Source organism: Hyaena hyaena, unplaced genomic scaffold (assembly GCF_003009895.1).
Source record: "Hyaena hyaena isolate Hyena2069 unplaced genomic scaffold, ASM300989v1 scaffold_160, whole genome shotgun sequence".
In the NCBI taxonomy this organism is placed as follows: domain Eukaryota; kingdom Metazoa; phylum Chordata; class Mammalia; order Carnivora; family Hyaenidae; genus Hyaena; species Hyaena hyaena.
The window spans coordinates 2065060-2091508 of NW_024080793.1; the positions used below are offsets into that span (position 1 = coordinate 2065060).

Consider the following 26449-nt stretch of genomic DNA (forward strand, 5'->3'; position numbering starts at 1 on the left):
ACTCCCTCGCAGGCTCTGTGCTGTCAGTGTGGTGCCGTGTGGTCTCATGAACCGTGAGATCATGACCTGAGCTGAAATCAAAAGTCAGATACTTGGGGCGCCTAGGTGGCTCAGTCAGTTTAACGTCCAACTTTGGCTCAGGTCATGATCTCACAGATCGTGGGTTCGAGCCCAGCATCCGGCTCTGTGCTGACAGCTAGCTCAGAGCCTGGAGCCTGCTTCATATTCTGTATCTCCCTCTCTCTCTGACCGTCCCCGCTCACGCTCTCTCTCTCTCTCAGAAATAAATACATTTTTAAAAAAATATTTAAAAAGTCAGATACTTAACTGAGACACCCAGGTGCCCTGGTGGTGGAAGGTGTTTTGGGAAGATCTCCCTAAATGTGATACAGAAGTTGGACTGGAAACAGAGAACCCAATTAAGAGACGGACAGCCAGGTTCAGATTCAGCCTAGACAGGGAGACCATCACCAGGGCTCACTTATGTTCCCCGGGGATGAGCAGGGTCCATGAAGGCCAGGGCTATAGGTCCAGCACTGGGTTCTCCTCCCCGTGCCACTTCTTAGCAGAAGTGGTGCTGTATGCTCACTGGGGACACACTGGGAGGGGGTCAATGCATTGGTGAGCTGGAACATTAGGGTACCTACCTGTTCCAACCCTCGCCCACTGCATGCGTGCTGTGCATTTCAGGATGTGGCCGGTGCCTGGACGTGTGCGCTTTCCGGGTTGAGCTTTATGTGTGTGTCAGCTGCTTGGCTGAGCATCCTGTGTGCTCGGTCGATTGTGTACACCCGGTCTGCCTGCGTGCGCCCGTTCCGGACAGCCTGTTGCCAGGAACTGTGCGGAGTGGCGCGTGCATTCCCTGTGCAGGGTGAACCTAGTGCCCAGCCTGTAAGTCTCCGCGCGGCAGGTGGATGCCAGGTCCTCCGCCCTCGGCTCCCAGGACAGCCTCCTCGCCAGCGAGAAGCTGGGGGTGGGGGCCCCCTGCCGGCTGTCGCGCGCGCGCGCACGCCGGGCTGGTACGCGCCGTGTACGCGCCCGTGCGCGCCCCGCGGCTCGAGCCCAGCGCTCGCAGCCGCCTTCGCTGCCACAGTCAGCTCCCCGGGGCCGCCGCCGCCGCCTCCCCCAGGCCGGGGGCTCTGTCCGCGGGGCCGGCGCCACTCGCCCCGAGCCAAGAGGACGAGCTCGAGGAGGATGCCTGGGCCCGTGAGTACCGCGGCGGCGGCGGTGCGGCCGGGCGGGCCCGGAGCGCGGGCAGAAGATGGTCCCGGGCTGAGCCCCTCCCCGCGGGCAGCTCTGTGCTCTGGCCCCGGGTCGCGGCCCCGGACCCCCGCCCCGGCCAGCCCCTCCCCCAGCCTACTCCGGAGGGAGGGAGGGAGGGAGAGGGAGGGCGCCAGTGAGCGAGGGAGCCAGAGCCGGGCGCGAGCCGCCACCGGTTCGCTTGGAAACGGTTGCCACAGCAACGGGGTTGCGCTCCCAGGCAACGCGACTGCGGGGCGGTGACGCCCCCTCCCTCCCTTCCCCCACCCCACGCGGGGCCGCAGCCCAGGGGCGCAGGGGGAGAGGGGGTGCGGGGACTCACCCTCGAGCCGCGGGGGTAATAACTTCACCCGTCTGGGTGTGCCTGCCTCCACAGCTCGTCGAAGATGGGGGTGGGGAGGTGAGCGGCCCCGTGGGCACAAGCTGGCTCCCACGTGGCTGCAGTCGTCGCAGCAAGGCTCTTGGGGTGGCTGCAAATGTGGGGGCGGCCCAGCCCCTGGGCCCGCCGCGGGAGGAGGAAGCTTGGAGGCTGGGTCCGGCGTCTGTGTTCCAACACCCCCACCACCACTACCACCACTCGTTAGCAAAATGGCCTGATCTGAGTTGGGTGCCACAGAGGCGATGGTCCTTACCAGAGGAGAAGAAAGAAGCTTACGTCTCTCCTCCTCATGGCCAGGGCATGTGCCAAACCGCGGCTAGGGCCGGTGATGGGTTTCTGCTCCACGTTTCAAGCCACCATTCTCCAGGGAGTGGTGGGAGCAGAGTGGGTAGGAGCAGAGGAAAGGACATTGCTGACCCAGGGAAGCTGAAGCTCAGGCCAAATAGGAGCGCCCCAGCCCATTGTCTGGATCACAAGTGTCCCTTTCTTGTCTGAGCACAAAGCCCAGACTGTGCTGGGTGGCATGCAGGTTGGCCAGCAGGCAGGCCAGCGCCACACGGAGATGTGCTGTCCTCCAGGGGAGCTCCTTTGGGAGGAGAATGGTCGCTGAGTCAGAGGAAATGACCTCTGGCTCCTCTCCCAACCTCCCCCAGCTGGCAGCGGCAGGGTGCTGGGGAGAGAAATGATCCTCCTGCCAGCTCTCCCAGACCTGACTCAGCAGATGCCAGCCTCCAATCACAGACCTTGGACTCAACATCCCAGTGACCACAACCACCGTTGGGTTTCCTTTCCCATCCAGGGAAGTGTCCTGGAGCACCAGAGGTGACTGTTACCCTAGGCATTTGAGGCATAAAATGTCCTTAGATGGGTGGTGCCCTAAGTCAGTCCTGAGTCTCGGTGATGCAGGCAGGAGTGCCTTTGGAATTATTCACAGGCTCATTTCATTCTGCTCCTGCTCTGTGTTGAGTATTCTGCATTCAGTACTCCTAGTCCTTACAATTGTGCAGGTAAGTTTATTATCCCCATTTTAAAGATGAAGACTCTAAGGCTCAGGGGGGTAATGTGATCTCCCCAAGGTCACACACCCAGTAAGTGGTGGAGCTCGGTTTCCGGTGAAGGTTTCTCTGCTAGCACAGCAGCTCTCTGCCTGCCACACACCGTCCATTGTGATCCATGCAGAAAAGAACTGTAAAGGCTTCTAGAGAAGCATTCTTAACTCCTTTCATATTCTTCCAGTGAGGAAATTCCCTGCCTTTCGAGCCTTAGTACTTTTCTGTCTTCCACCCAAATCAGCCGATTCTTGCTCACCCAGATGCTATATAGGACTGCGCTGCTGCTGGGCTGGCTCCCTTCCTCCATTTTCTCTCTCTGGGTGAAACTGAGCGGTGAGGTCTACCTCAGTTACCTGGGAAACCCCCAATGGCCTACTTCTACGTTTTGGGGCTCTGTGGCTGAGCAGCTTGCAGCCCTGGCTGTGGTAGAATTCAGCAGAGATGGGCTCATCCATATACTGCTGGCTACTGTAGGTGCTCATCAGTTCAGCTGACAGAAACCCAAATGCCTCTAGGGCCCAGGGAACAATGGAATGAGTGAGGTGGGCCAGGGAGCTACTCAGCTACAGTCTATGTCACCATGTGAGAATGTGGATGTGGAATGCCCAGATAATTTTTAAGATGAATCCAGAATCCAGACTTTTATGTAAATTTCCTGGGTTTTAAATTTGGCAACTAATCAGAATATTTTAAAAAATTGATTGTGGGCCAACAAAACATGCCCATGAACTGTGCCCAGCCTGAGAGTCACAAGGCCATGACCTCTGGTCAACGGTAAAGTGATGGCAGTTTCTGCTGGACCACTTCCAGGTTTGTGTAGATGTAGTGCCATGGGCTCGTTTCCATATTTGAGCCTCTTGAGGCTGTAGAGTGTTGACGTTTGGTTTGTCACATGCAGCTATGTACATTAGGCTTGAAGTGTTTTCACTTCCTTAATCAGTTTTGCTCCACCCTAGGCAATCCTAGGCAGGTCTCATCATCCCTGTCTTATAGGCAAAGAAACTTCAGCTCAGGCATGGGAACAGCTGGGACAGGGCCACACAGCCTGATCAGGACGGAAGCAGGATTTGACCCCTGGGCTCACCCTTTAGTGCTCTGTGTGTTATGCCAGGCTGCCTCTCTGAAGAGGGCATCCTCATCTCCCCCCGGCCCCTGAAGTGTGGCCAGTTCCCTTGGAGGGACAGATGTGGGTACAGTAGACACTGAGCCATGAAGGGCCTCTGCCCACAGCTCTTTGTGACCTCAGTCTGTTGTCCTGTTCACAGTTTCCAAGCCCTGGGTTCCTGGCCCAGTGCCAGGGTTGGGTCACAGAGATGCTACCTGTAGCACCTCTAGTACCCGTAGGACCTTGGCCTAACAGGAAATGAGGGTCTGGTCAGCTCTACACCTGGCTGACGGTGGCGGCAATCCTCTCTCTGGCCTCAGTTCATCTGTCTTGGTGTGGGAGGAGTGTAAAATTGTCACCAGTGCCTGCTTTCCTGCCAGGACAGTGGGCTTTGCAGTCACCTGGGCTTCACAACCACCTGGCTATGTGGGCCTGAGCTGGCCCCAACTCCTTGTCTGTAGAATGGGGATGGCAGCAGCCACCTCCTGGGTGTCACTGAGATAATAAATGTGAAGAGCCCAGCAAGGGTCTGGCATGTGCGGGATATGCAGGACACGTTAGCAGTAACTTCTCCCACTTTATCCCCACTCTACACACCACATTCTCCCTTTGCTGTGCCCTCGTCTGAGACCCTGTCCCTTCACTTGACCGGCAGCTCTGGGGACCTTATGACCCAAAAATCCTGCTGTCTGGGATTCCCTCTGTCCATTCCAGAGCCCCTAACATATGCCTCCATTTTCTTTTATTCACATGAATGATGGGTCCTCATCTCACTTGTAAGCTACCCTGCCAGGGTGGAGAGCTGGGTGATGGCTTCTCTCTCACTGACTTTTTGGTGGTGAATGGCTGACATTTCCCAGGTGTGAACTGGATGCAGACCCAACTTTTTTTTTTTTTTTTTTTTTTTTTTTAAGATTTTAGTTATTTGGGGGGGGGAGGGGCAGAGGGAGAGGGAAAGAGAGGATCTTGAACACGCTCCATGCCCAGTGTGGAGACTAACACAAGGCCTGATCTCATGACAGTGAGGTAATGACCTGAACTGAAATCAAGAGTCAGATGCTCAACCGACTGAGTCACCCAGGTGCCCCCAGGCCCAGCTCTTGAAGTGTTTCCTGTCCTCTGGCTAAAAGACCAAACAGGGAACTAGGCATCTCCAGTCACTCCAAGTGGTTTTGGAGCTGCTGGGGGCCAGATGACAAGACAGATGCAGCCTCTGGAGTCACACACAGGCAACTGCAGCACACTGTGACATCCATGGGCTTTTCCTCCAACCCTGGGGAGTAAGGCTGCCTGGAGCTGACTAGTCCAGCGAAGTGACAGTGAGCCCATGAAGCTGAGTAGTAAATGTGGGGGCAAGAACTTGGAGGCAGTGTTGCAGGCCCCTCAGGGAAAGAAAGCAGGACTCAACAGTGCAGGATGGAAACACAGGCTGGTTGCAGAGGGAAGGGCACTGAGAAGTGAGGCTGAAGATGCCTTTTGGCAGGAGTTCAACCCAGAGGCTGTGATCTAGGTCAGTTCTCCAAGTGTGCTCTCTGGACCACAACATCAGCATCTGCTGGGAATTTGTTAGAAATGCAAACTCTTGGGTCCAACCCCAGACCTACTGAAGCAAACACTGGGAGCAGAGCCCAGCACTCTGTCTTAACAAGCCCTCCCCGTAGCTCTGACATTCATTCAAGTTTAAGAGACACCCATCTACACTGTCTTAACGAGCTGGGCTGCTTCCTGAAGGGGTGGGAGTTGCCAGAGGATTCCGGCAGAAGAGGGCCTGGGGGAAATGGCCATGTGGAAAATGGGTAGGTGGAGCAGGAGCATAGCGTGGAAGTACAGAGGGCGGTGGCAAGCATGGTGATAAAGAGGCCTAGGTGAGAGAAAGATGACGGGGGCCTGGCTAAGGTAGTGGCAGGGGGACCAAAGGGAGTAGACAGAGTCACAGTGTGCACTGAGGGTAAAAACAGGATTTAGTGGACAGAGTGAATGGTGGGCTCTTTACTGAGATAAAGGAGCCAGTATATTTTAAGGGTCTAAGGTTGCTGGGGTTCTTCATGCAGAGGAGCAATGTGGTAGGTGCCCACAGCAGCCCACCAGAATAAGAAATCTGTGTGATCTTGGGTATCATTTGATTTCTTTGAGCCAAGTCTCTCCTCTGTCAAATGGGAGGAATGCTAGCCTAGTTTGTAGGATGACTGAGAATGATTTGTGATGTCCAGCCTCAGGCAGAGAGCATCTAAAGGACATGCACATCTCTGCATCCCCAGCTCAGAAGCTGCCGTCATCAGCACTAATGTTTGTTGGGCATCTCCAAACCCTTTGCATGGACTAGCTCAGTTTTCACCACGGTCACTGATGAGGAAACCGGCATCATAGAGGTTAAGAAACTCACCCCCTGGGGTCTTGTTTGTGTCCCCCTGCTGTACCCCAGTGTGTGTGTGGCCCAAGAAAAGATACCAAGCAATACACTCACAAACTCTGTAAATAAATCAAGATGGAATCCTAAAAACATGTTCAAATAACCTGCAAGAAGGTAAGAAAAGAGAAAGAAGAAACATCATAAAATGGCAGACGAAAGCGGGGAGGCACCACTGCTAGCAGACAGCTGGAGTTGGACAGGTGCAGTATTTGCTCTGGAGAGTCTGGAAGGGATGGAGAGGGCGCATGGCTGTGAGCAAGAGGCTGTAGGCAGGGTCTGCATTGAAGGGCTCCCCAGACATAGGCAGGAGCAAGTACAGAAGTATGAAGGAGTAAAGGGACAGCTCTTAGAGGAAGACTGGAGAAGCCTGGTCTGTCAGGAAGAGCATCTGGAAAGGTCTCTTGACATTTATGTGGTGAGCACCTACTGTGGATTAGATGAAATGTAATGAGCAGCTCCTATGGGCCTGACACAGGCAGGAGGGAGGCCACAGGCAGGATCCATGCCCTCTGGGCCTGCCAGCACCCACCGAGTGAAGCAGTAGCCCGGGGGGAGTGTTTAGCATCAAATCCACACCCACTCAAACTGGGCATCGGTGCCAGTGTGACAGAGAGCGGCCGAATCCATAAAATATGACAGTGATTCCTGCCTCCTGGCTGAGGGGCCACAGTGGCACCCAGAGAATCTTGGTTGTGGCCTGCCCCATTCACCTTAATGCCCAGTCAGCTGAGTTGGGCTCCCCAGGGCAGAGTCTCTGTCCTTTGTTCCTTGTTAACCTTGGAGCTGCCATCCTGTTCCTCCACCCTATAGCGTTTTCCTACTCGTGAGCTGAGCCCTGGTGGCCAGAAGCACCAGGGCTTTGGTGGGAAGGACAGAAAGGTGTGTTTTGGCTACAAGCTGGCCAGTCAGCTCAGTGTCCTCATACTGCCAAGTGCTCACATGCATTGGGCTCTTCCTTTATGTCTCAGTGGTCAAATAAGGGAAAGTATTTTGACAGACTCTGGATTCAGACTCAGGCTAAATCCTAGCTCCTCCCCTTATAAGCTGTGTGACCTGGGGCAAATCATTTCTCTGACCCTGTTTCCTCATCTATCAAATGGGCCCCCACTGAGAAGGAGGTATTACATATAACATGACGTTCTGAATGGAAAGGGCCTAGAACAAGGCCTGACATGCAATAGACAGTCCTTGGCAGGTATTTCTATTACTAATTCTGCTAAACTCCTTCACCTCCAGTCCCAGAAGTACCCTTTCTGATCTGGCTGGAGCTGTTCCTGATGTGCAGGCCAAGGGGCCCCTGAGTTAGTGCCAGCTTCCTCAGAGCATTCCTGAAAATTCCTGTGGGCTCAGGGAAAGGAGAACAACAGATTTAATTAACTCCCAGTGACTGGCAGCATCGTGTTTTTATCTGGGCTGCGTCGCCATGGCAGCCTCATGGCAGGGTTGTGGAGGGGGCGGGTGGAGCTATTGTTCTCGCCATTGTCTGTTCTGGAACACAGGCCCAGGAGAAAGGGACTGGCACGGGGACCAAGTGGCACATGGCACAAGGCAGCCAGAGAATCAGACAGGAGCCATCTGGGGAGATGTGTGGGGTGGCCCATGGCCTGGCTTCCCCCCAGCTTGCTGCTAGAACAGTCTGAGACAGTTTGATGTGGACCTCCCACTTGGAGCTCAGGCCCACCATAGCCCCCAGAGTTAAATGTGTGTGTGCCTTGGATATGCCGAGGATGGGGGGCTGTCCATGGGGCTCCTGGAAGAACGACCTACAAAGTAGCTCAAGTAGCAGCACTCTCCCAACCCTGGCTAGGGTTCTGTGGCCGGGCTTGGGTTCAAATTAAGACACTGCCATCTGCGGTCTACACAGCTAATTGCCACATGACCCCCCTCCCCCTCCACGTCTGTAAAATAAGAATAACTGCAGTTACCCCGAAGGATTATATGTGAAAACCCTGGGTAGGAATAAGGCATTCAAGAAGGGCACACTCCTGTTCTGCGAGGGTGGTGAACAATCGCCTGCCACCCGTCACTCCACAGCCAGGGCTCCATCCTACATACCTCACGATGCAAGATTCCACGCTAAACCCCGGCTGTGGAAAGGAAGGAGGCAGAACTAGAGGTGTCCATCGACAGGTGATACAGGGGCAAACGAACTACTTTTCCTACCCTCTGCAGAAACGTAAAGGAATTGAGGGGAATTGATACGGCCCACTGGAGCTAAGACGGTAGAGCCAATGAGGCTGAGAATTGTAGGATGGGGAAACAGAGCTGGGATCTGACTGGCGGAGGCGCCTAGAGGAAAGGAAAAGAGGAACAGCCCACGCCCGGCCGTGCAGACAAAAGCAGGCCAGTGGCACGCAGAAACAGCTGGAACGACCCCTCCTGAGCCTCTTCTACAAGAGAGGCGACGACCAAGAGGCCCGCAGTGCGGACCTGGATGTTCCATGCTTTGGGCGGACAGGGGTAGGAGCGAGTACTAGGCCTAGAGCGGGGTATGCCTAGCGCTAAAGCTGGGCGCTGGCGGGCTGCTTGTGGGGCTACAGGAGGTGGGCTCCCTTTTCCCGGCCGCAGAGCAACCGCGCAGAGACTCCTCTTCAGCGCCCTGAGGGTCTATCCATGGGCCTCTGAAGCCCTTTCAGAGCTGGGGTACTACGTGGGGTGGCGAACCTCCCGTTGAGTACGGAGGTTAAGACTGGCCTTCGCGCGCCCTCTGCTGGCCCGCCTGGAGTCCCCTCGGATCAGCTGCGGCGGCGGTCCGGTCTCAGATCCGGGAAAACCCTACCGGGGAAACCTCGAGGTGTTACGTCATCCCCTGGTGATGTCACCGCCCCCCCGGGGAGTGCGGGGGTTCCCGCAGAGGAGGCTTCCCCAGAACTGCGCAGGGCTTGGGCGCGGGCAGGGAAGTCGTCGGGGCTGCAGCGCGCCTTCACCGCGCCGTGTGTCTGTCCTACAGGTCCCGCGCGGCCCCGGGTGAGGCCCGCCCGCTCTCCCACCGGCGCCATGGGAAGGAGCAGGCGCCGCTGCTCTTGCCCCCTGACGGCGCGCGCACGACTTGAGCCCCGCCACGGGCAGCCCCCGGCCGCAGGTCCCCGAGTGACGCTGGCGGCGTCTGGGAGCGTGGCGCGGGGCCGGGGCCACGTAGAGGAACCTAGTGTCCAGTGAAGCCGCCGAGGACCCGCCGCCCCGCCGCCGCCATGGTTATGTCCCAGGGCACCTACACGTTCCTCACGTGCTTCGCCGGCTTCTGGCTCATCTGGGGTCTCATCGTCCTACTCTGCTGCTTCTGCAGCTTCCTGCGCCGCCGCCTCAAACGGCGCCAGGAGGAGCGACTACGTGAGCAGAACCTCCGCGCCCTCGAGCTGGAGCCCCTCGAGCTGGAGGGCAGTCTGGCGGGAAGCCCCCCGGGCTTGGCACCGCCGCCACCACCGCAGCGCGGCCGCCTCGAGGCGCCAGCGCACGCGCATCAGCACGTGCACGTCCATCCGCTGCTGCACCACGGGCCGGCGCAGCCACACGCACACCCGCACGCACACCACCACGCGCTTCCGCACCCGCCGCCTCCGCACCTCGCAGTGCCGCCGCGGCCTTGGAGTTACCCGCGTCAAGGTAAGTCCAGACCTCTGCTGTGGGCATCGCGGGATGCCACATCCGGGACCGCTAAGAGTGGGCGGGATCACGACTGACTGGCGAGCCTTCCACAGGGCAGCCTCCCCGAGAACCTAGGAGGTAGCGGGCTGGGCCTAGGGTTAGCGGCTGGCCAAAGCCTCCGCAGGAGGCTGGACACTGGCGGCCTCACCCCTCTGATCGTTTCCCACTCTGCAGCGGAATCGGACATGTCCAAGCCACCGTGCTATGAAGAGGCGGTGCTGATGGCCGAGCCGCCGCCGCCCTACAGTGAGGTGCTCACGGACACGCGCGGCCTCTACCGCAAGATCGTCACACCCTTTCTGAGCCGCCGCGACAGCGCGGAGAAACAGGAGCAGCCGCCGCCCAGCTACAAGCCGCTCTTCCTGGACCGGGGCTACACGTCGGCGCTGCACCTGCCCAGCGCCCCGCGGCCCGCGGCCCCCTGCCCTGCGCTCTGTCTGCAGGCGGACCGTGGGCGCCGGGTCTTCCCCAGCTGGACCGACTCGGAACTCAGCAGCCGCGAGCCGCTGGAGCATGGAGCTTGGCGCCTGCCGGTCTCCATCCCCTTGTTCGGGAGGACTACAGCCGTATAGAGGGGGCGCCCGGCGTTCCGGGCCCCACCCGCGGACTCGAGGCCTGACTGCGGGGCTTTTTAAACGCTTCCCTTGGACTGCGGGGAGGGGTGGGGAGGGAGGGATTTCTTACCCCGTTTGTTACATTTTGAGGATAATAAAGGTGTGTGATCTGGTTTGGTACAAGCGGAGGGGGCACCCACTGCTTGCGCCCAAGGTTCTGGTAGCCAGGCATACCTGGGTCTTGGTGACCCAGAATCAGAATGGGCCTTCTGGCTACAAACTGGCCTGATGTTGCGGAACTAAACTGTGGAAGCTGGTTCCCCTGGGGCCGGACCCTACCTTCCCTGGCCGTGAAAATCACGGTGAGGGCTCCACCTGTGGCCTTGGAGGCGGGAAGAGTTGGGAATCGGGGTCAGGGGAGGCGGCACACCACAGATCCGCCCCTGGAGGCCCGGAGCAGCAGGCCTGAAGGGATCTGGATTTCTTTATTAACAGACATGAGCACGACCCGTTACAGAAGTTTGTGCTTTCCAAAAAACAGTTACTGAACGTGAAAAAGGAACCCAAGCAAAGAGGGAGGAGTTGGGGAGGGGCCATCTAAGTCCCGGGCCCCCACCGATAGCCCTGACCTGATCCGCGCCTAGGGCCTCCAGCTTGGGACCTGCCCAGCAGGAGGGGGGCAGGAAAGGGCCTGGAAGCTGCGGGGCCCCAGCTGGGCCTGCTTCCTTTGGGCCAGGCGGGGAGGGGTCAAGAGAAGGGTGGGGAGGGGGTCCCAGGGAGCCAGAGCCCACGAGCCATTTATTGCCATGTTTTAAAATTCGTGCAAAATATCTGAAGCCCTGGACAGAGAATACAAAGTGATATTTTTCCAAGAAACATAAAACTAGGAAAAGAAGTGGGACATTTTCCCACCAGAGCTCCCCCGACGCCAGGCCCCCACGTAGGGTGAGGCCTCCACCCCGGCCAGCTGAGTGAGCAGGGAGGACTAAGAGCTACAATCTGGTCCGGGCGGGGAGGGGGTAGAATTTGCAACAGCGTCTCAACTACCAACGGGAGGAAAACCAGTCAACTGTACAAGTCTCCTATCAACTTTAAAAAAAAGAGAAAAGCTGTAAAAGTCAGGCCCTGTGGGTAGGGAAGCGGCCAAGTCCTGGGCCAGGGCCGGAATCCGGAGTGGGTGCCAGGCGGAGCTGCTGCGAGTGCAGGCACGGCGGGCCGTCTGGCCAGAGGCCGACACAGGTGGGCGGCCTTGGCGAGGGCAGCCTGAGGGTGGGCGCCACCGCTAATCACCACCCTCGAAGCCCTCCTCCTCTTCTGGTACTGGGTCTGCATCCCAGCAGGTGATGTCGATTTCTATGGTGTTGGGAAAAGAGATAAGGAGATGGTCCGTCAAGGTCCATAGCTGTGTCCCCCAACCTCTGGGAGCTGTGGCTGTGTACGTAATGTATCCACACTTAAACTCAACACCTCCAAGTGATTGTGTGCGTGTGCGCGAGCGCATGTTCACACTTGAGCCCAGCACCCCCACCGTAATTCCTCCCCGTCACCCACCCAAGCACTACCTGGAGGTTTGTTGTAGAACACAGGAGGCGGGGCCTTTGCGCACAGCTCTTCGGATTGGGCGAACTCCTCCTCCTGTGATTGGCTGAAGTACCCCTCACTGGCCTGCAGGAGGAAAGCTCCAGGTCACTGGGCCCCACCCAGAAGGGCTAGGGCAGACCTACCAAGCCGAGCTCGTTTCCCCAGCAACCAGTGATTCCATCAGTGGTTTCCAGGGAAACATATGCCGGCCTTGGGCACAAAAGCAGAGACGGCCTGAAGGGGGAGAATGAAATGGAGCCTCCCTCCAATAATGTGGGTCTCAGAGAAAGGAGGTACTGCCTGCTAGAACCATAACCACCACCCCTACCACCAGGCTGTCCCTGCCCCACCTGGGTCCCCTCCTTCTGGGTGGTCTCGCCATTGGTCAGCAGGTGGGGCTCTGGCTCTGGCTCCAGCTCTGGCTCCTGATCCAGCTCTTCCAGAGCAGAGGGCAGAGTTGGGACCTGGGGGGTGGCCAGAGGCTCCCCTTCTATTTCCTCTTCTGGGTCACAGAAGGTAGCTGGCGGCTCAGGCAGCTCATCAAAATTGAGAAGGTTGGCACAGCCTTTGCCTGCCAGTGGCAGTGGCTCCTCAGCCACCTCATCTAACAGGGGTACCTCTGCCAGAGTGACCTCGGCACCCGAAGGTGGTGTAGGGACCCTAGGCTCAGCCTGGGGTGTGGAGGCCTCCTCCCCATTGCCAGGCCACAGGTCAACGAGGCTGGCAGCGGCAGGGGTGATGGTGTTGGCAATAGCGGTGTCGGCAGCGGCAGTGGCGGTTTCAATGGCATCAGCTACCGGGATGTCAGCTGTAGTGGTGTTGGCCATGGCAGGCTCCAGAGGGGCAGCCAGGACAGCCTGTTCTGGAGATGCCATGAGCATCAAGTCCTCTGTGGGGCTGTCTTGCCCCCGGGGAGGCTCTGGTGCCTGTGGGGGCTCCTCCATGGGGCCTGCCCAGGCCTGAGGGGCTGCTGCTCTGGCCTCTTTGCTGGTCTCTTCATTATCCAGACCGGGCCTGGGCTCCTGGGTCTCTGCAAAAGCACAAATGGAGGAGACAGATGAGTTCAGCTCCCTCAGGGAAAGAAGCAGGCCTGGGACAGCCACTCTACTCTGCCCACCCACTGGCTTCTAGGACAGAAGGCTTCCTCTAAGCTCCATACAGAGCACCTTCCAGCACACGCCCTAGGCCCTGCTGCCCCTTTATCTTGTAGTGTCTTTAAACTGCTCCGCCGCCCTCGGAGGAAGGCCCCATCCCCATTCCAGAGAGATACTGAGGTTCAGACAGCAGGTCGGACTGCAACCCCAAGCCTCTTCCCTGCCATAGCTACTTCCAGGGCAGTACAGTCTGAGTGATGGGTGGCCCAGATCCCTGAGCAGCTGTTACCATGGCCATGTGGGGTTCACAGCCCAGGGACTAGGGAGAGGCCTGGTGCAGCTAGGGTGTAGCCCCTCATTCACCTTGAGGGGGTGGCGGCGGCAGTGGTGGAGGCTGTGAGGACGTGACCTCATCCAGAGCCCGTTCAATCTGTTCAGCGACAGGGGTGGAAGCCGTGCTGGAGTCAGACGGGCTTCGGGTGGGGATGGGGGTGGGTGCCATCCTCCGGTGGCTGTCCAGGTGGCTGCCTATGGAACAAACCCCCAGGCTGGTCAGTAAGGGCCAGGGAGCCAGGTGGGACCAGGATTGTCCACCTTGGGGGCCTGGCCATCACCTCCTGTCTGGAGCCTTTCAGGGGCCAGACCACAGCTCCAGACCCTATAAGCCAGGCCCCTTGGGGCAACAGCCCCTTCAGGGCCAGGGGAAAGAGGCAGGTAATACCTGCTCTGGGGACAAATACCAGAGATCAGCAGTCAGGAGGGGGAGGGCGGGGGCACTGCTGGGAAGCGGGGCCCTCCTTACCCCACCCCACTGAGGCCTGGGGCTGCTACCTACATGGGAGGGAGGAAGAGAGGTTTGGGGTGCGGTGACAGGTGATATAGGGAAAGGGAGTCCGTGGAGGGGAGGAGGAGGAAGAGGAGGAGGAGGAAGGCCCACTGTCCGATGCCTTTATGAAAGGGCAGTACGGACGACCTGCCGAGAGAGACAGACAGAGAAAGACAGAGGACAAGAGAGGGTCAGTCTCCCCCCCCACCCCCATGAGGCCTCACCCGCCCCCAGGGCTGGCCCTAGAAGTCCAAACTGCCTTCAGCTAGGGCACACAATCAGCCACGCTAGGCCACAGCCTCAAGCCAGCAGAGGATTCCCACCAGCACCAGGCACGCACAGCAATGAGCGTGCCACACGAAGCCAGCCTCAAAGCAGCACAGGGACAGCCTGCCCCACCCCGGAACCCCGGCACAGGGCCAAGCACACAGCAGGGGCAAACACTCCAATCAGCAGACAGAGCAGGAGGGTGCTTTGTGGAGGGAGATGGAAGCTGCACAGGGAGAACCCGAACAATGAGCACTGGGTACAGGCTCTAGGCTGCTCAAAGTCAGGGCCAGGGTAAGAGCCCACCGCACATGCACCCACAGCCCCTCAGGCAAGACCTAGCTCAACCCCAGGAGGGCCACTCCCCAGTCAAACGGGGGCTTCAGCCCATGCTAGAGGTGCCTGGATGACCTCTGGCACTACCCGTTGCTCAGCCAAGAGCAACACCACCCCCCGTCTGAAACCCTCTCAGTCCTGCCACGTAGGAGCCAGTGGGCAAAAGCACACATGACGAATGAATGGCCTTGCCTTCTCCAAAGGAGTCCTTGGGCAAGGAAGGCTTCCCTTCCAAGAAAGAGTCGAAGAGAGGCTCAGGCCCAGAACCTGAGGAGAGGGGGTCAGGTCAGGGGCAGGACCTGGGACTACCTGGTCGGTGGTTGAAGGGTGAGGGTGCATCGCAGCTGCCCGAAGAGGCCGATGCAACACGTTCCTGCTGCTTGAAGAACTCCCGTGGGTTGTCAGGCCGTTGGGCAATAATGGCTGCTGCCTCCTAGGGGCACAAAGAAAGGGTGAGAGCCAGGCCCAGCTGAGAGAAGCCCTGCCCACCTCACTTCGTCCTGTCCTCCCAGCTCTCACCTCTACCTCCGATTCTGACTTCTTCATCTGGGTCTCTTCTTCCTCATCCCGCTGGTCACCCTGGAAACCAAAGGGACAGCGTCCTGGCCACCCCACTCTCCCAAGAGCTCTTGGCCTTCTTACAAGGCGGCCTGTTTTCTCCACAACCTGGCAGGAAGGGGCATGAAGGTGGCACCTCTGCTCCCTTCACTACCCAGTCACATAGCCCTCGGCCACTTCATCTCCAGCTCAGACAGGCCCCAGGTACCCAGCTCGCTCCTGCTCCTTCATCCCCGATCCAACAGGCATCCAGGGTCATTCAGGAGTGCTCCCTGCTTTGTAGCTAACTTTTCTTGCAAGTCCTACCTCAGTACCCAGCCAGCCACACCCCATCACTGATGCCCAGATCTTGGCATTATGAGGGAAGGCTTCCCATTAGTCCCATCTCCTTGCTGTCTTCCGGTAAAAGGATTTTTCCAAAATCCAAATCACACCATGATTTTTCCTAGCTTAACATCCCTTGGGGGGCTTCTTATGAGGCACAATGAGTACTAGCTGGGTATGACCCACAGATGGCTTTTGTTTTGCCAGTATGTTTTTGTTATTTTTTTAACGTTCATTTATTTTGAGAGAGAGAGAGAGTGCATGTGTATACACAGGGTAGGGGCAGAGAGAAAGGGAAAGAGAGAGAGAAGGGGAGAGGGAGCGAGTGAGAGAGAGAGAGAGAGAGAGAGAGAGAGAGAGAGAGAGAGAGAAAATCCCCAGGAGGCTCCACCCTCAGGACACAGCCTGACGTTGGGCTCTACCTGCGAACCTGAGCCACAATTAGGACTTGGACACTTAACCAACTGAGCCACCCAAGCGCCTCCAGTATGATGTTTTTAAAACATTGTTGCTACCACTTAAAAATCAGGAGTGTCACACCAAAAGCAGGATCTCTAGTTTCTCCTGAAATGCCAGGAGCCCTGGCAACAGTGGCCTGCGTGCCCCAAAGCCACTGCTGGCCAGAGCTGCACAGCGGGAGCCCTGACCCCAGCTATGTGCTGTCCGGCACACTGCAGCCCACCATTCCTGGTGCACTGCACCAGCTACCTGCACCAGGCAGCTTGGAGGTTGCAAGCCCAGGAGCAAAGGTAGACGGGGCCACTTGTTCCTCCTACATTCCCCTTCCCCTTGCCTGATTTAGCCCCTGTCACCTCTCTCACACCCTTCTCCCGCCCTGACTCACCCACACAAACTGTAAGACGAGACACAAAGTCCCCAGCACAATGTAGTCACAGTTCCTGGAGCGCACACACCACGCCCCACCTCCGTGCCTTCACCCGGGACATCAATCCCTCTTGCCCCAAATGCCCAACTCCCACCCCAGGTTCAACTCTTCCCGCTTCCAGCCTCAGGGTGGCACTGCCTCCTGCAGAAAAGGACCCTCACCCATTCAGGTTATTTCTGGGTCTCCACGAGGTGTTCCAGGCATACACCACAGATTACACTATATCATAATCTCCTTTTTCTGGGATCACTGCCCCTGCCCCCTGTGGGTGACATGGGACGGGAAGCCAGATCTGTGTTGGAGCAGCCAGCACATGGATCAGCTGGCACACATTTGCTCACCTGAACTCACTGCATCAAACATTCTGCTCCTGCTACTATTGTGGCAAATGGGGTGGGGTGGTGCAGCGACAAAGCTTCCTTGTTTTGAGCACATAATCTAAAACTTAAACTTTCCTCTCAGGTTACATGAAGAAAATGGCCCTTCAATACATTAATAGATCAATACATTAATCATAGGTCAAAAGCACTGTTGTGTCTGAGCGTCTTCAGTACATGGGAGATCCCTGGCAGCCCAGGCAAAAGAGGAACTCGGTACAAGGAATGCAATTCTTTAAAGAAGAGAGAAAGCAGAACAGCTTAAGCAAGGAGAAAGCATTTTATGGCTCTAAATTCCAAAATTCACACACAGGACTTTCTCTAAAAGCCCTGCAGTTGTAGGGACCCCACACTGACCTGTTAGAACATCCACTGTCACTATCTCATGAGCCAAACTTGAAGAGCCAGATAAAACTATAACGTAATAGTATAAGACTTTTTAAGACTGACTAAAATGTTGACACCTGGTGAAGAGGAGTGATCAGGAGATTCACCCTACTAATGTTTCCACTTCTGTGTGCATGTATGTGAAATTTTCTGTCAAAATAAACCGTTTCAAAACAACTTTGCTCTGAATGGATAAACAAAATGTGGTGTATACATACAATGGAATATTATCAGCCTTAAAAAAGAAGACATTCTGACACACTGATATATCTTGAAAACACTGCAAAGTGAAATAGCCTAGTCACAAAAGGAAAACTATTTCATGATTCCATTCCATTCATAAGTAGAAAGGCAATTGCCTGGGGTCTGGGGGAACAGAGAATGGGGAGGTTAATGTTTAGTTGGGACAGAGTTTCAGTACGGGAAGATGAAAAGAAATTTTTGAAGATAAGCAGTTATGACAGCTGTACAATAATGAATATATTGGCAATCTTAATGCCACCTACCTATACACTTAAAAAATGGTTAAGATGGCACATTTTATGTTATATACATTTTGGCACAATTCAAAATAAGTTGATTCATTAATTTAGAAAAAAATCTTCCCCATCTTGTTCTCCACTGTTTCTAACACCTGGCACATGGCAGGTGGCAATCGTTTGCAGAATGAACAATTGCAGGTGGAGCTTATTAACCACACATCGCCTCCACCCTGAGGGGCTGATGTGATTGGAATGAACTATGACTGCCACTTCGTGCCAGGGTCTCCGCAGGGCTGTCTGGTCTCCTCCCCCCTCGTCTCCTGTTGAGTGTGACCCTGAGTCCCCACGGCACAAATGGCCATCACAGTCCCAATCCAGATGAGTTACACCCACCTCCCATCTTGAACTATACCATGCTCAGCCCTCAATGACTTTAGCTATTTCTGAAATACAAAATTCAATTCAAAGCATGAAGACTCAACTCCAATATAATTTTCAAAGCGTCAGGTGCCACGGGCCATCCCAATGTTTGAATGTCAGGCAGCACCCTTGGAAGAAGATACTATGGATGCTCAGAGCGCTGGCCCAGGCTCATTTATGTGGCTTTGCAGAACAACCATGGTGGGGACCAGGCCCTCCAGAGCCCAAAGTGCAGGTGTCTAATCCACCCCAAGCCTCTCAGGCTCCACTGGGAGGGGTAGGGGAAGCCTGGTCAGTGAAAGTCATGGTAGATTTTCTCTTCGAGTCTATAGAAGAAACTTCTTCGAAGGAGGTCTCTTTCCACAGCCAAGGAACAGAGACCCACATGATCAGGTGGCAGGCCTGACACACTGTGTCACTCCAGGTCCATGCAGAGGTAACCTGCACACCCAGAAGTGTCCCCAAGCCACTGATATCCCCCCACCCCCTGAAGCCCAGGAGCACAGGGACCACTCTCCCATCCCCTCACCAGCGGACTGGGAGCCCTGGCTAAAAACTTACAAAGATAGACTGTTCCTTCAACCGCCGCTTGGCCTCCTCAGCTTCTAAAGTCTGCTGTTTCCTCCTGGAACGATAAGCCAGCATGCACACCTTAGGGTGGGTCCACCAAAGGCCGGGAGCATGTGGCCTGGGGTGGGGCAGGGCCGACCTGTGCTCCTCGATCTGTTGTTCCCGCTCTCGGTAGCGCCGTTCCCGCTCCTCCTGCTCCTGCCGCTCCTGCTCCATCCGCTCTTGCTCAAACCGGAGTCTCTCATCCAGAGCCTTCTTCCGCTCTTCCTCCTTCCTCAGCTCTTCCTCCTTCTGTAATCCCCCACGCCAAGGCAGTGTAGGCCCTGAGCTGGGGCCCGCCTCTGCCCCTCCAGCCCACCCCCAACCCAGGACTGGGGAGGTATCGGTTCTGGGAATTATGCCCTATGGGCATAAAGCCAAAAGGGCTCCCTCTTTCAGCTGGGGTAGCAAACAAGAAGGGACACACTGTTTAAGGGAGGAACTTGGGGATAGAGGCTGGAACTATGCCTTGGGCGGGCAGGGTCAGGGAGGAGCAGCGCAGCCTGAAAGCTGGGGCCAAGGTCCACACCTTGGCTTGCTCCCAGAACTGCTCGCGGTTAATCCGCTTCATTTCCACAGCTGCATCAGTTTTCTGATAGGTGGTGCCCTGCAAAGTCAAATGGCGTGGTGTGAGCGGGGAGAATGGGCTGAGAATTCCGGGAGCCGCCATACACGCAGGGAGAGGGCAGAGAGAGGTGGGGCGCGTGGAGCCCTGGCAGGGCCAGCCTGCCCCGGGCACACTGACCACCGGCTCGGCGTTCTCATCCTCACGTAGCCGCAGTCGGTGCAGCACGGGGCTGGAGAGCCGCGCTAGCCCGTTGGAGAGCCGCTGCCCGATGGCACCCGCATCTATGTCTTCCACGCTACTGGCATTCACAATCACGTCGACACCCTGCCGCAAGAGGTCGTGTTCAGGCAGCGTGTCTCTGTCCCGTCGTCTCTTCTACCACCACCACCACCACCACCGACCAGTGCAGAGACCCCACCCCTGTGGCTGGCCCCGCCCCCCACAGGCCCCACCCCCACTCGCACCTGGAAGAATTCAGCCACCTTAGCCACATGGCTGGCACAGGCGCATTTTCGGGCATCAGGCACATCTTCACCGACCTGCAAAGTACCCAGTGAAGAGGAGGTCGTGAAAGGATGAGAGGGGGCAGCAGCCTGAGGCCCCTGGCTCTCTGGTGGTGTCAGTGGGTGAAGAGGGGCAGAAGGTAACTGTTTTGGGGCCTTTACTCCCCTCCCCAGCCCGCAGCCACATACCCAGTTGATGAGCACGTATTTTGGCAGAGCAGCCTGGGAGTCCTTGACGCTGCAGAAGCCGTACATCACCTTCTGGTTCTCAAAGTGGCCGGAGAGCTCCTGCAAACCCCCATCTGGGGGAATCAGGGGGGTATCAGGACTCTCCGTCTCCTGAACCCTTACCTGCAAAGGGCCTGGAACCCGAAGGAAAGACTCCTCTCGTGGGCTCTGCAGGCACACCCAGAGATCTGGAGGCCCCACAGTCCTGTGCTGGTGTAAGGCAGGGCCAGCAGGCAGGAGCGAGCTTGGTCTCTGAGTCCCTGGGAGCCTGACTTGGGTAGGACTGAGGAAGTGTTTGTTCTTCGCACATCCCATGTCTCACTGTTTGCACATCGTCTCTCATAGGGTGCAAGTGCCCACTGAGGTAAAATTTAAAACCCTTGAGTTCTGGAGAAAGTGGATGTGATCTGGGCCATCTCTGCCAGGCCTTCTCTCCTAGCTTTGTGACTCTGGACAGTCACTCTCCCTCTCTGAGGCTCAATCTTATAATCAAACAGCAAGCAAGGCTCCCTCCCTCCTCACCCTGAGGATCTTAGGGATGGCTGGAGGAAGGACACAGGCAGACAAGTGTGGGTCGGCTGGCTGCAAGCAAGGAGATGGCCTGCAGCCAAGCGGGTGGGGAAGAAAACAACCGGAGGAGGGGGTGGAGAGGAAGACAAAGGAATGGCTGGAATTCTTACCTCCTGATGCTGCAAGCTTGAGGTCATCTGAGCCATCCTCATATGTGTACAGAGCCCTGGGGAGAGGGAGGGGTGGCTCAGAGTACTCTCAGGGCCTGGGCCACCAATTTTGGGTGGGGATGGCTCTGGGGAGGAGGAGGGACATAGAGGGGGCAGGCCAGGATTAGGGGTTCTGGCCTAGCACTGCCATGTCATCATGACAGCAGGGCTACGCACCAATTCTGGCTGGAGCCCGGCGGGGGCCCGCCTGGGACCTGGTAGAGGGAGGCCTGGGTCAGGTGTGGAGTAGGCAATGGGGCAGAAATCGCTGCCTGGTCACTGACTTTGAGGGAGCCCATGTGGCCCATTCTCAGAGCCCCGGGCCCTGGCAGCCTACAACCCAGTGAGCGGGTGTGAGCTGGGAGATTCCAAGGCGACGGTTCCTTGGTTACCGTTCCCTGGCTACCACGTTCCTCATCCCCCATTGGCTGTCGCCAGGAACCTACCTGGCGTGTTCTTCAGTACCCACGGCCGCTCCTCCCATAGCAAGGGAGGGGGAGGAGAGAGAACCTGGTGCTCTCTTCGATGGGCATCCCTGGGTAACCATGGCAACCTGGCAACTGGCACATGACTGACCCACCCTACCCACAATCTCCTGAACACAAAGGACCCTGGGGACATGCCTTTGGCCTCAATCTCAGCCTCTCAGAAATGGGGATGAGGTCAATGTGGTCATTCTTGTCACTCTTGCCCAGACTCAGACCCCTGGCGTGTTCTCCTGGCCTTCCAGCCCCTAGGCCTCTGCCAGAGCTGAGGCCCTGGCCTCCTGGGAATGCTGGCCTTTCCTTCTGCCTTAGCTTCACCAGAAAGCTGATTGTAGCAGCCTTCCGCCTTCCTCCTTCTTAGCTTTTTCTACCCAGCGGCAGTGTGACAGCATCCATTTCACAGAAGGGAAGACAGAGACGTCTCCTGAGAACCCACTGGAGCAAGGAAGAAGGGCCGTGTCCTGGAGGCTCAGGAGTTCTCAAGCTCCTTCCCCATGCTTTCCTTTCTCTACTCCCAGGGCAAGTGGAGGGGGCTCAGGGCTAAAAGAAGGGGAGGCAAGGTGATGGAGAAGAGAAAAGGAGGGAGAAACTGGAAGAAAGGAGGAAGAAAGAGAAAAGAAAGGAAGTAAAGGGATGAAGAGAAAATGAAAGAAGGAGGGAGACAGGAAGGAAGGGGGAGGGAGAGAGGGAAGAGGAAGGAGGGGGAGAGGAGGAGGAGGAGGGAGGGAAGAAGGAAGGAGGAGAGCCGAGGAAAGGAAGGAGGTCAACACAAGTCAAGATCCCTAGTCCCCGGCTTCTTGGGATTCCCTCCCTCCGGAAAGGGACACAGGTGGGCTGTGCGGCTGGGAGCTCCTGGTCCAGCTGTTGCCTGGGCCCCAACCCTGGCAGCTGCTTTCCAGCACAGCTGTCCCACCACCTGTCTGGCTACCCTAACCCACCACTGGGAACAAAGGGCCCTCAGAGAAGCAAGAGTCTGTCTGTCTCCATTCTGCAGACCAGAAATAGAGACAGAACTCAAAGACCCTGGTTGCCAGACACTGCTCTAAACATCAGATCTTCCTGGGATACCTTGTCAGCCTCTCTGGGGGCCCTTGCTCCTCTCAGGAACACCTGCCTGCCAAGGACCCCTTCCACCCTCAACCCTTGCCTACCCACCTCTGGCCATCTTTTCCTGCTATGGCCACAGCGCTTGCCTGGCAGAAACCATACCTAAGTTCAAAGCCTTCAGCAGGCCTTCTTCAGCCCTGAGCTCCGCCCCACCCACCTTTCCAGCCAGACATCCATATCCACACCAAACACTTGGGGTGTGCTGGATGGCTCCCTGATCCCAAACACAATTCTGGATATTTCCCACCCTGGAGCCTCTGCATATGTGGTTCCCTCCACAGGACGGCCAGACCTAATTCTCTAGCCCAGCGCCCACCCCTGGCTGAAATCCCTCAGGGCCCCCAAAGTCTTGGGAGAACAAGAAGCCCTGCCCTAAGCTGCACCTTCCCAGAGCACTTATCACCCCCCAACAGGGATGGCAAGAGGCATCCGAACCCATCCCAGTTTTCACTAGACCTGAGCTTCCTCCAACACATCAGAGGCAGCCTGGGCCTGCATGGGTGGGAGCTGGTGAGGCCACGAGGTATTAGGAAGGGAGGCCCAGGAATCTACCTGTCTCACCAGCTCCAATCCCTGGAGACAGACAATGCCCTGACTGTAAGCTCTGTAAGCTGAGCATCTGATTCGGTAAATCCACACATATCACTCCCTGGGTTCCAGGGCCAGCACAGGGCAGCACCAGTAAGTACCTGTGACACTGACACAAACTCTGAGAAACCACCTAGGCCCAGAGACACTGGACTAGGGTGGGCTGGGGACTAGAATGGAGTCACTCCAGGGAGATCCTGAGTTCAGCTGAAGTGGGAGACCAAAGGCAGGTGGGCCCTTCAGGACAATCCCACTCAGGATGTCAGAGCTGGAAGTGCCTTGGGGGTCCCAGATATGGTGGAGTACCATCCCCTCTTCCTCTTTTCAAGAATGACAGTGTCAGTGACAGTGAGAAGTGTCACAGCCAGGGTGACACTTGCTCTTCCCACTATATAACCTGACTTCCTGGGCCCAGTGCCAGGGCAGTGGTCCATTTCAGAGGCTTTGCCACCTAGGACTGAGCTCCACCATCCCCCTCTCTCCCACTCAGAGGTAAGGTTAAGTGAGAGCTGTGCCAAGCCCCTTGCCCAAGACAGCAACTGTACCCAAGATGCCTTCCTCCAGCCTCCTAGTACAGGGTCTGCCTGTGAGGCTTGAGACCCCACTACACCCCTGGCTCTGTACTGGGCGCTGGGGACATTCATGCCCCACTCTGCAGGACGTGATTCTCACACTCTTTTTACAAAATGCTATCTGGACCCTTGGGAGTGAGCAAATGTGTGTATGTGCGAGGGTGCATGTCTGCATGTGCATGTATGTATGTGTGTGTGTATGTGTGTGTGTGTGTGTGTGTGTGTGTCCCACACACAACCCAGATGGGGGGTGACGCATGCCAGTGATGAATAACTTGCTTTGGCCACATGGATGCTTCTGGGCGGTGGGAGCCCAGGCCTCTGCTAAGCAGGATGAGGGCCAGCAGTGGTTGTGTGGCCCTGCACTAGGCTGCCAGAGCCCAATTTCTGGGAGGTTAGGGGGAAATGGGACAATGACAGACAGTCTCCACCAGACCAGAGGGCGAGGGGGATGTCTGAGGGTGGGCTGTGCCTCTCTGCAGGCAGAGCCCATATCCCAAGGCTAGCCCCATCACCAGGCCAAGCGGGCCACTTGCCCTGAACTCCTCCCATGATCTCAGCACCCTTGGGACAGGGCTGGGACAATGGGTGGGCCGCCTGCCCATTTAGCCTGTGCTGGCCTCTCCTGTGACCGACCTGCAGGACATGAGAGCTTGTCTCCCGCGTCCATCCCTCCAGGCCTGGCTGCCCGCCAGTGCTGCAGTACCATGGCATGGATGCCTGGCCATCTTGCCCCTCCTCCAGCCCCCAGGTCAGTGTCCCTACCTAACTGCCCTCCTAGGATGAGGGTGAAGCCAGCCCAAGTGAGGTCCCTCAGACCTATCCTCTCACTCTGTGCCTCAGTTTCCTGACTGCCAGGAGAAGAACAGGCCTGAGAAAAGAATGGGAACCTGTCCCAAGAGAGTATTTTGGGGCAAGATGATTCCTGAATGGGGCAGTTTGCTTTCCTGCCACCCAGGGGACTCCGGCGGGAGAGCAGGTGGTCCATCCCTTCCCACAGTTCAGGGGAAGACAACAGCTGGGGAAGGGGGAGAGGGTAGTTCGGCTTTTCCCCCATCAGGGAGCTGAGAGCCCCTGGCCACTGGGCCAGGAGGCTTAGGGGCTCAGTGGATCTACTCACTCTCTCATCTCTCTTTGGGGGCTCCCTCCACACTTGTGCGCCTGAGGGCTTCCTCCCAGGGACCCCAGCTGGCCACCTAGCCAGGTAGTTAAGTCCCCGTTGCATCTCCCAGCCCTGCTGCCTAGTCCCCGCAATCCCCTCGGGTCGGAGAGAAGAGGACTTATCTCTGCCTCCTCCGCGACCCCTGAGGGGAACAGGAGTCACTTGGTGGTTGCTATGTGGCAAAGAACGTCTTTCCATCACACCCCAACTCTGAGAGGCCCCCCGGTGGGCGGGGCGCCCCGGCCCCCAGCCCGCCCTGCTCCTCCCCCGCCCTAGCTTTCCTTTGTGCTGTGGCCGGGCCGGGCTGGGCAAGGCAGGCTGCGCTGGCTCCGCTAGCTGGGTCCCCGCCTCGTCCCCGCCCGGTCCTCGCCCGCTCGAAGGTGGCGAAGGTGCCCTTGGCCGCCCCGTGCACACCTGTCCCCCGGGCCCGGGGCGGGAGGGCAGAGGGCGGGGGATGGGCTACCGCAGGGCCATGCGGCCCCGGGCCACACATCTGGGACCCTGCCTCTCCCTAACCTGCGTCCGGCCACCGTTCCCACCACGAGACTGGGGCCGCCTGTGGGCGCTCGGGGCCGGCAGTGCCCCGCCTGGCCCGGCCCGGCCCCTCCCCCGGCGCGCACAAAGGCAGCCCCTCCCTGGCCCTCCCGGGCCGCTGCACCATTTCGGGGTCTCCCCCTCCCTTCCCGGCTGCAGGGCGGCGGAGCCGGCTGGAAACAAAGGCGCGGCTGCGGCGGCACAGGGACAAAGGGGCCGGGGGGGGGGCGGGGGCGGGGGGCTCACCAGTCGGCCGCGCTCTCCTCCCGAATCACCTCCTCGTAAGCGGCCAGCAGCTCCAGGCGGTGGCCGCTGAAGCTGACGCCGGCCATGCTGCTGGCCGGACCGAGGCCGAACGGCCAGAGGAGGAGGGAAGGAAAGAAGGAGTCGCCGCCGCCGCCGCCGCCTCGGAGCCTCTGCAGCGTTGCGAGCCGAGCGAGCCAGCGGCCGGGGGAGGGGAGCCGGCCGGCGGGGGGCGGGGGGCGCAGGCTCCGCCCGGCTCGCTCCCTCCGCGCGCTCGGTCCTAGCGCCGCCCTGGCCCGGCCCAGGGGGAGGCCCGCCCCCCCTTCCCGGCCTGCCCCGGGGCGCCCCCACGCCCCTCACCCACAGCCCCTGCACTCCTCGCCCTGGAGCGGATCAGCCCTTCAGCTCTCGAGGCGCGACCCACCCACGTCCCAAACCCTCGCCTACGGTGTTCCCAACGTAGGCGCTCAACCACTTCAGCTCTTTACCCAGCCGAGACCCTACCTCACCACAATTCCCGTATGCTCCCACCACCCAAGTCCAGCTTCACCCCTCTTCTTTTCAGCTCCTTGTCCCCGTCCCAAATCCACTCCATTCCAGTCGGTCCCAGCCCCACTCCGTGCTTCATTTCTCTTCGTCTCAGCCTCACCGTCATCCCTGGTCCATCTCAAATCACTTTAAACCCATTTCCGTCCCAACCCCGAAACCCAACCCAGTTGGACCAGCCACCCTGGCCCATCTGCAGCCCATCCCCACCCCTGAAAGGCCCATTCTTAGTCCATCCCTATCACTGTCCAGTGCCACTTGTGCCTCCACCCCAAATCCAACCCGTTTCTTTCCTTGCCTACCCCAACCCATACTCAACACGCACCTCCAAACATTCAGTCAGCTATCGCTAGCAGCACCTTCCTCAGTCTTGCCTACCCTATTCCCCACCACACCTCTCCATCCCTGCTTCCTTGACCATGCCCAGCCCCAACCCAGCTCATTACCCCAGCATTCAGAACTTCTTCCCCATCCCTGCTCCACCCCTATTCTGAGCACCCCTCCCTTACTTGCTGCCTCCAGATGGGGCCAGCCTAGGAATTCCTTTGCCTTCTCTCCCAAGCCTCAGGCCTCTCAGAGGAATCCCAAATAGAGTTCTGGAAGCAGCATCTAACCCCAGACTCCCAGGGCAGGGTTCCTCCA

At 57.8% G+C, this 26449-nt stretch overlaps 2 protein-coding genes and 1 long non-coding RNA gene across 10 annotated transcripts in view; 1 reads left to right on the top strand and 2 right to left on the bottom strand.

Moving 5' to 3' along the window:
- Positions 1 to 1978, bottom strand: part of LOC120236761 — a 10164-nt gene extending 8186 nt beyond the window's left edge. For 2 of the 4 annotated variants that reach the window (XR_005529763.1, XR_005529762.1), the window contains exon 1: positions 1583 to 1890. This is a non-coding gene — a long non-coding RNA (uncharacterized LOC120236761). The other 2 variants (XR_005529765.1, XR_005529764.1) reach the window with 2 other exon arrangements.
- PRR7 (proline rich 7, synaptic) lies at positions 832 to 10585 on the top strand. 4 transcript variants are annotated; one of them, XM_039239728.1, is made up of 4 exons: positions 1057 to 1206; positions 8379 to 8666; positions 9157 to 9809; positions 10026 to 10585. In XM_039239728.1, exons 3-4 carry the CDS (start codon positions 9398 to 9400, stop codon positions 10421 to 10423), a joined length of 810 nt encoding a protein of 269 aa, XP_039095659.1. In that variant the 5' UTR covers positions 1057 to 1206; positions 8379 to 8666; positions 9157 to 9397; the 3' UTR covers positions 10424 to 10585. The 4 variants fall into 4 exon arrangements, with proteins under 4 accessions (XP_039095661.1, XP_039095659.1, XP_039095657.1 ...); XM_039239730.1 differs by lacking the exons at positions 1057 to 1206; positions 8379 to 8666 and adding an exon at positions 832 to 910; XM_039239726.1 differs by lacking the exon at positions 8379 to 8666.
- Positions 10586 to 10869: 284 nt separating this feature from the next.
- On the bottom strand, positions 10870 to 25455 carry DBN1 (drebrin 1). Of its 2 annotated transcripts, XM_039239779.1 has the most exons (15): positions 25265 to 25455; positions 20532 to 20587; positions 19813 to 19925; positions 19585 to 19659; positions 19298 to 19444; positions 19082 to 19159; positions 18653 to 18804; positions 18505 to 18568; positions 15029 to 15088; positions 14819 to 14942; positions 13916 to 14053; positions 13444 to 13608; positions 12337 to 13016; positions 11968 to 12070; positions 10870 to 11758 (listed from the first exon to the last, which is right to left on the bottom strand). In XM_039239779.1, the coding sequence occupies exons 1-15, from the start codon at positions 25348 to 25350 to the stop codon at positions 11688 to 11690; spliced, it is 2112 nt and encodes a 703-aa protein (XP_039095710.1). In that variant the 5' UTR covers positions 25351 to 25455; the 3' UTR covers positions 10870 to 11687. The 2 variants fall into 2 exon arrangements, with proteins under 2 accessions (XP_039095710.1, XP_039095709.1); XM_039239778.1 differs by lacking the exon at positions 13916 to 14053 and having other exon boundaries at positions 25265 to 25448.
- Between the last annotated feature and the right edge of the window lie 994 nt (positions 25456 to 26449).

Excerpts from the sequence above, each read along its gene's own strand:
- PRR7 (XM_039239730.1), top strand. The coding sequence starts at position 9,398 with ATGGTTATGTCCCAGGGCACCTACACGTTCCTCACGTGCTTCGCCGGC. Across the intron at positions 9,810-10,025 it reads TTGGAGTTACCCGCGTCAAG|CGGAATCGGACATGTCCAAG; the intron begins GTAAGTCCAGAC and ends CCCACTCTGCAG.
- DBN1 (XM_039239779.1), bottom strand. The coding sequence starts at position 25,350 with ATGGCCGGCGTCAGCTTCAGCGGCCACCGCCTGGAGCTGCTGGCCGCT. Across the intron at positions 19,926-20,531 it reads CAAGCTTGCAGCATCAGGAG|ATGGGGGTTTGCAGGAGCTC; the intron begins GTAAGAATTCCA and ends TGATTCCCCCAG. Across the intron at positions 15,089-18,504 it reads TGAAGGAACAGTCTATCTTT|GGTGACCAGCGGGATGAGGA; the intron begins GTAAGTTTTTAG and ends TTTGGTTTCCAG.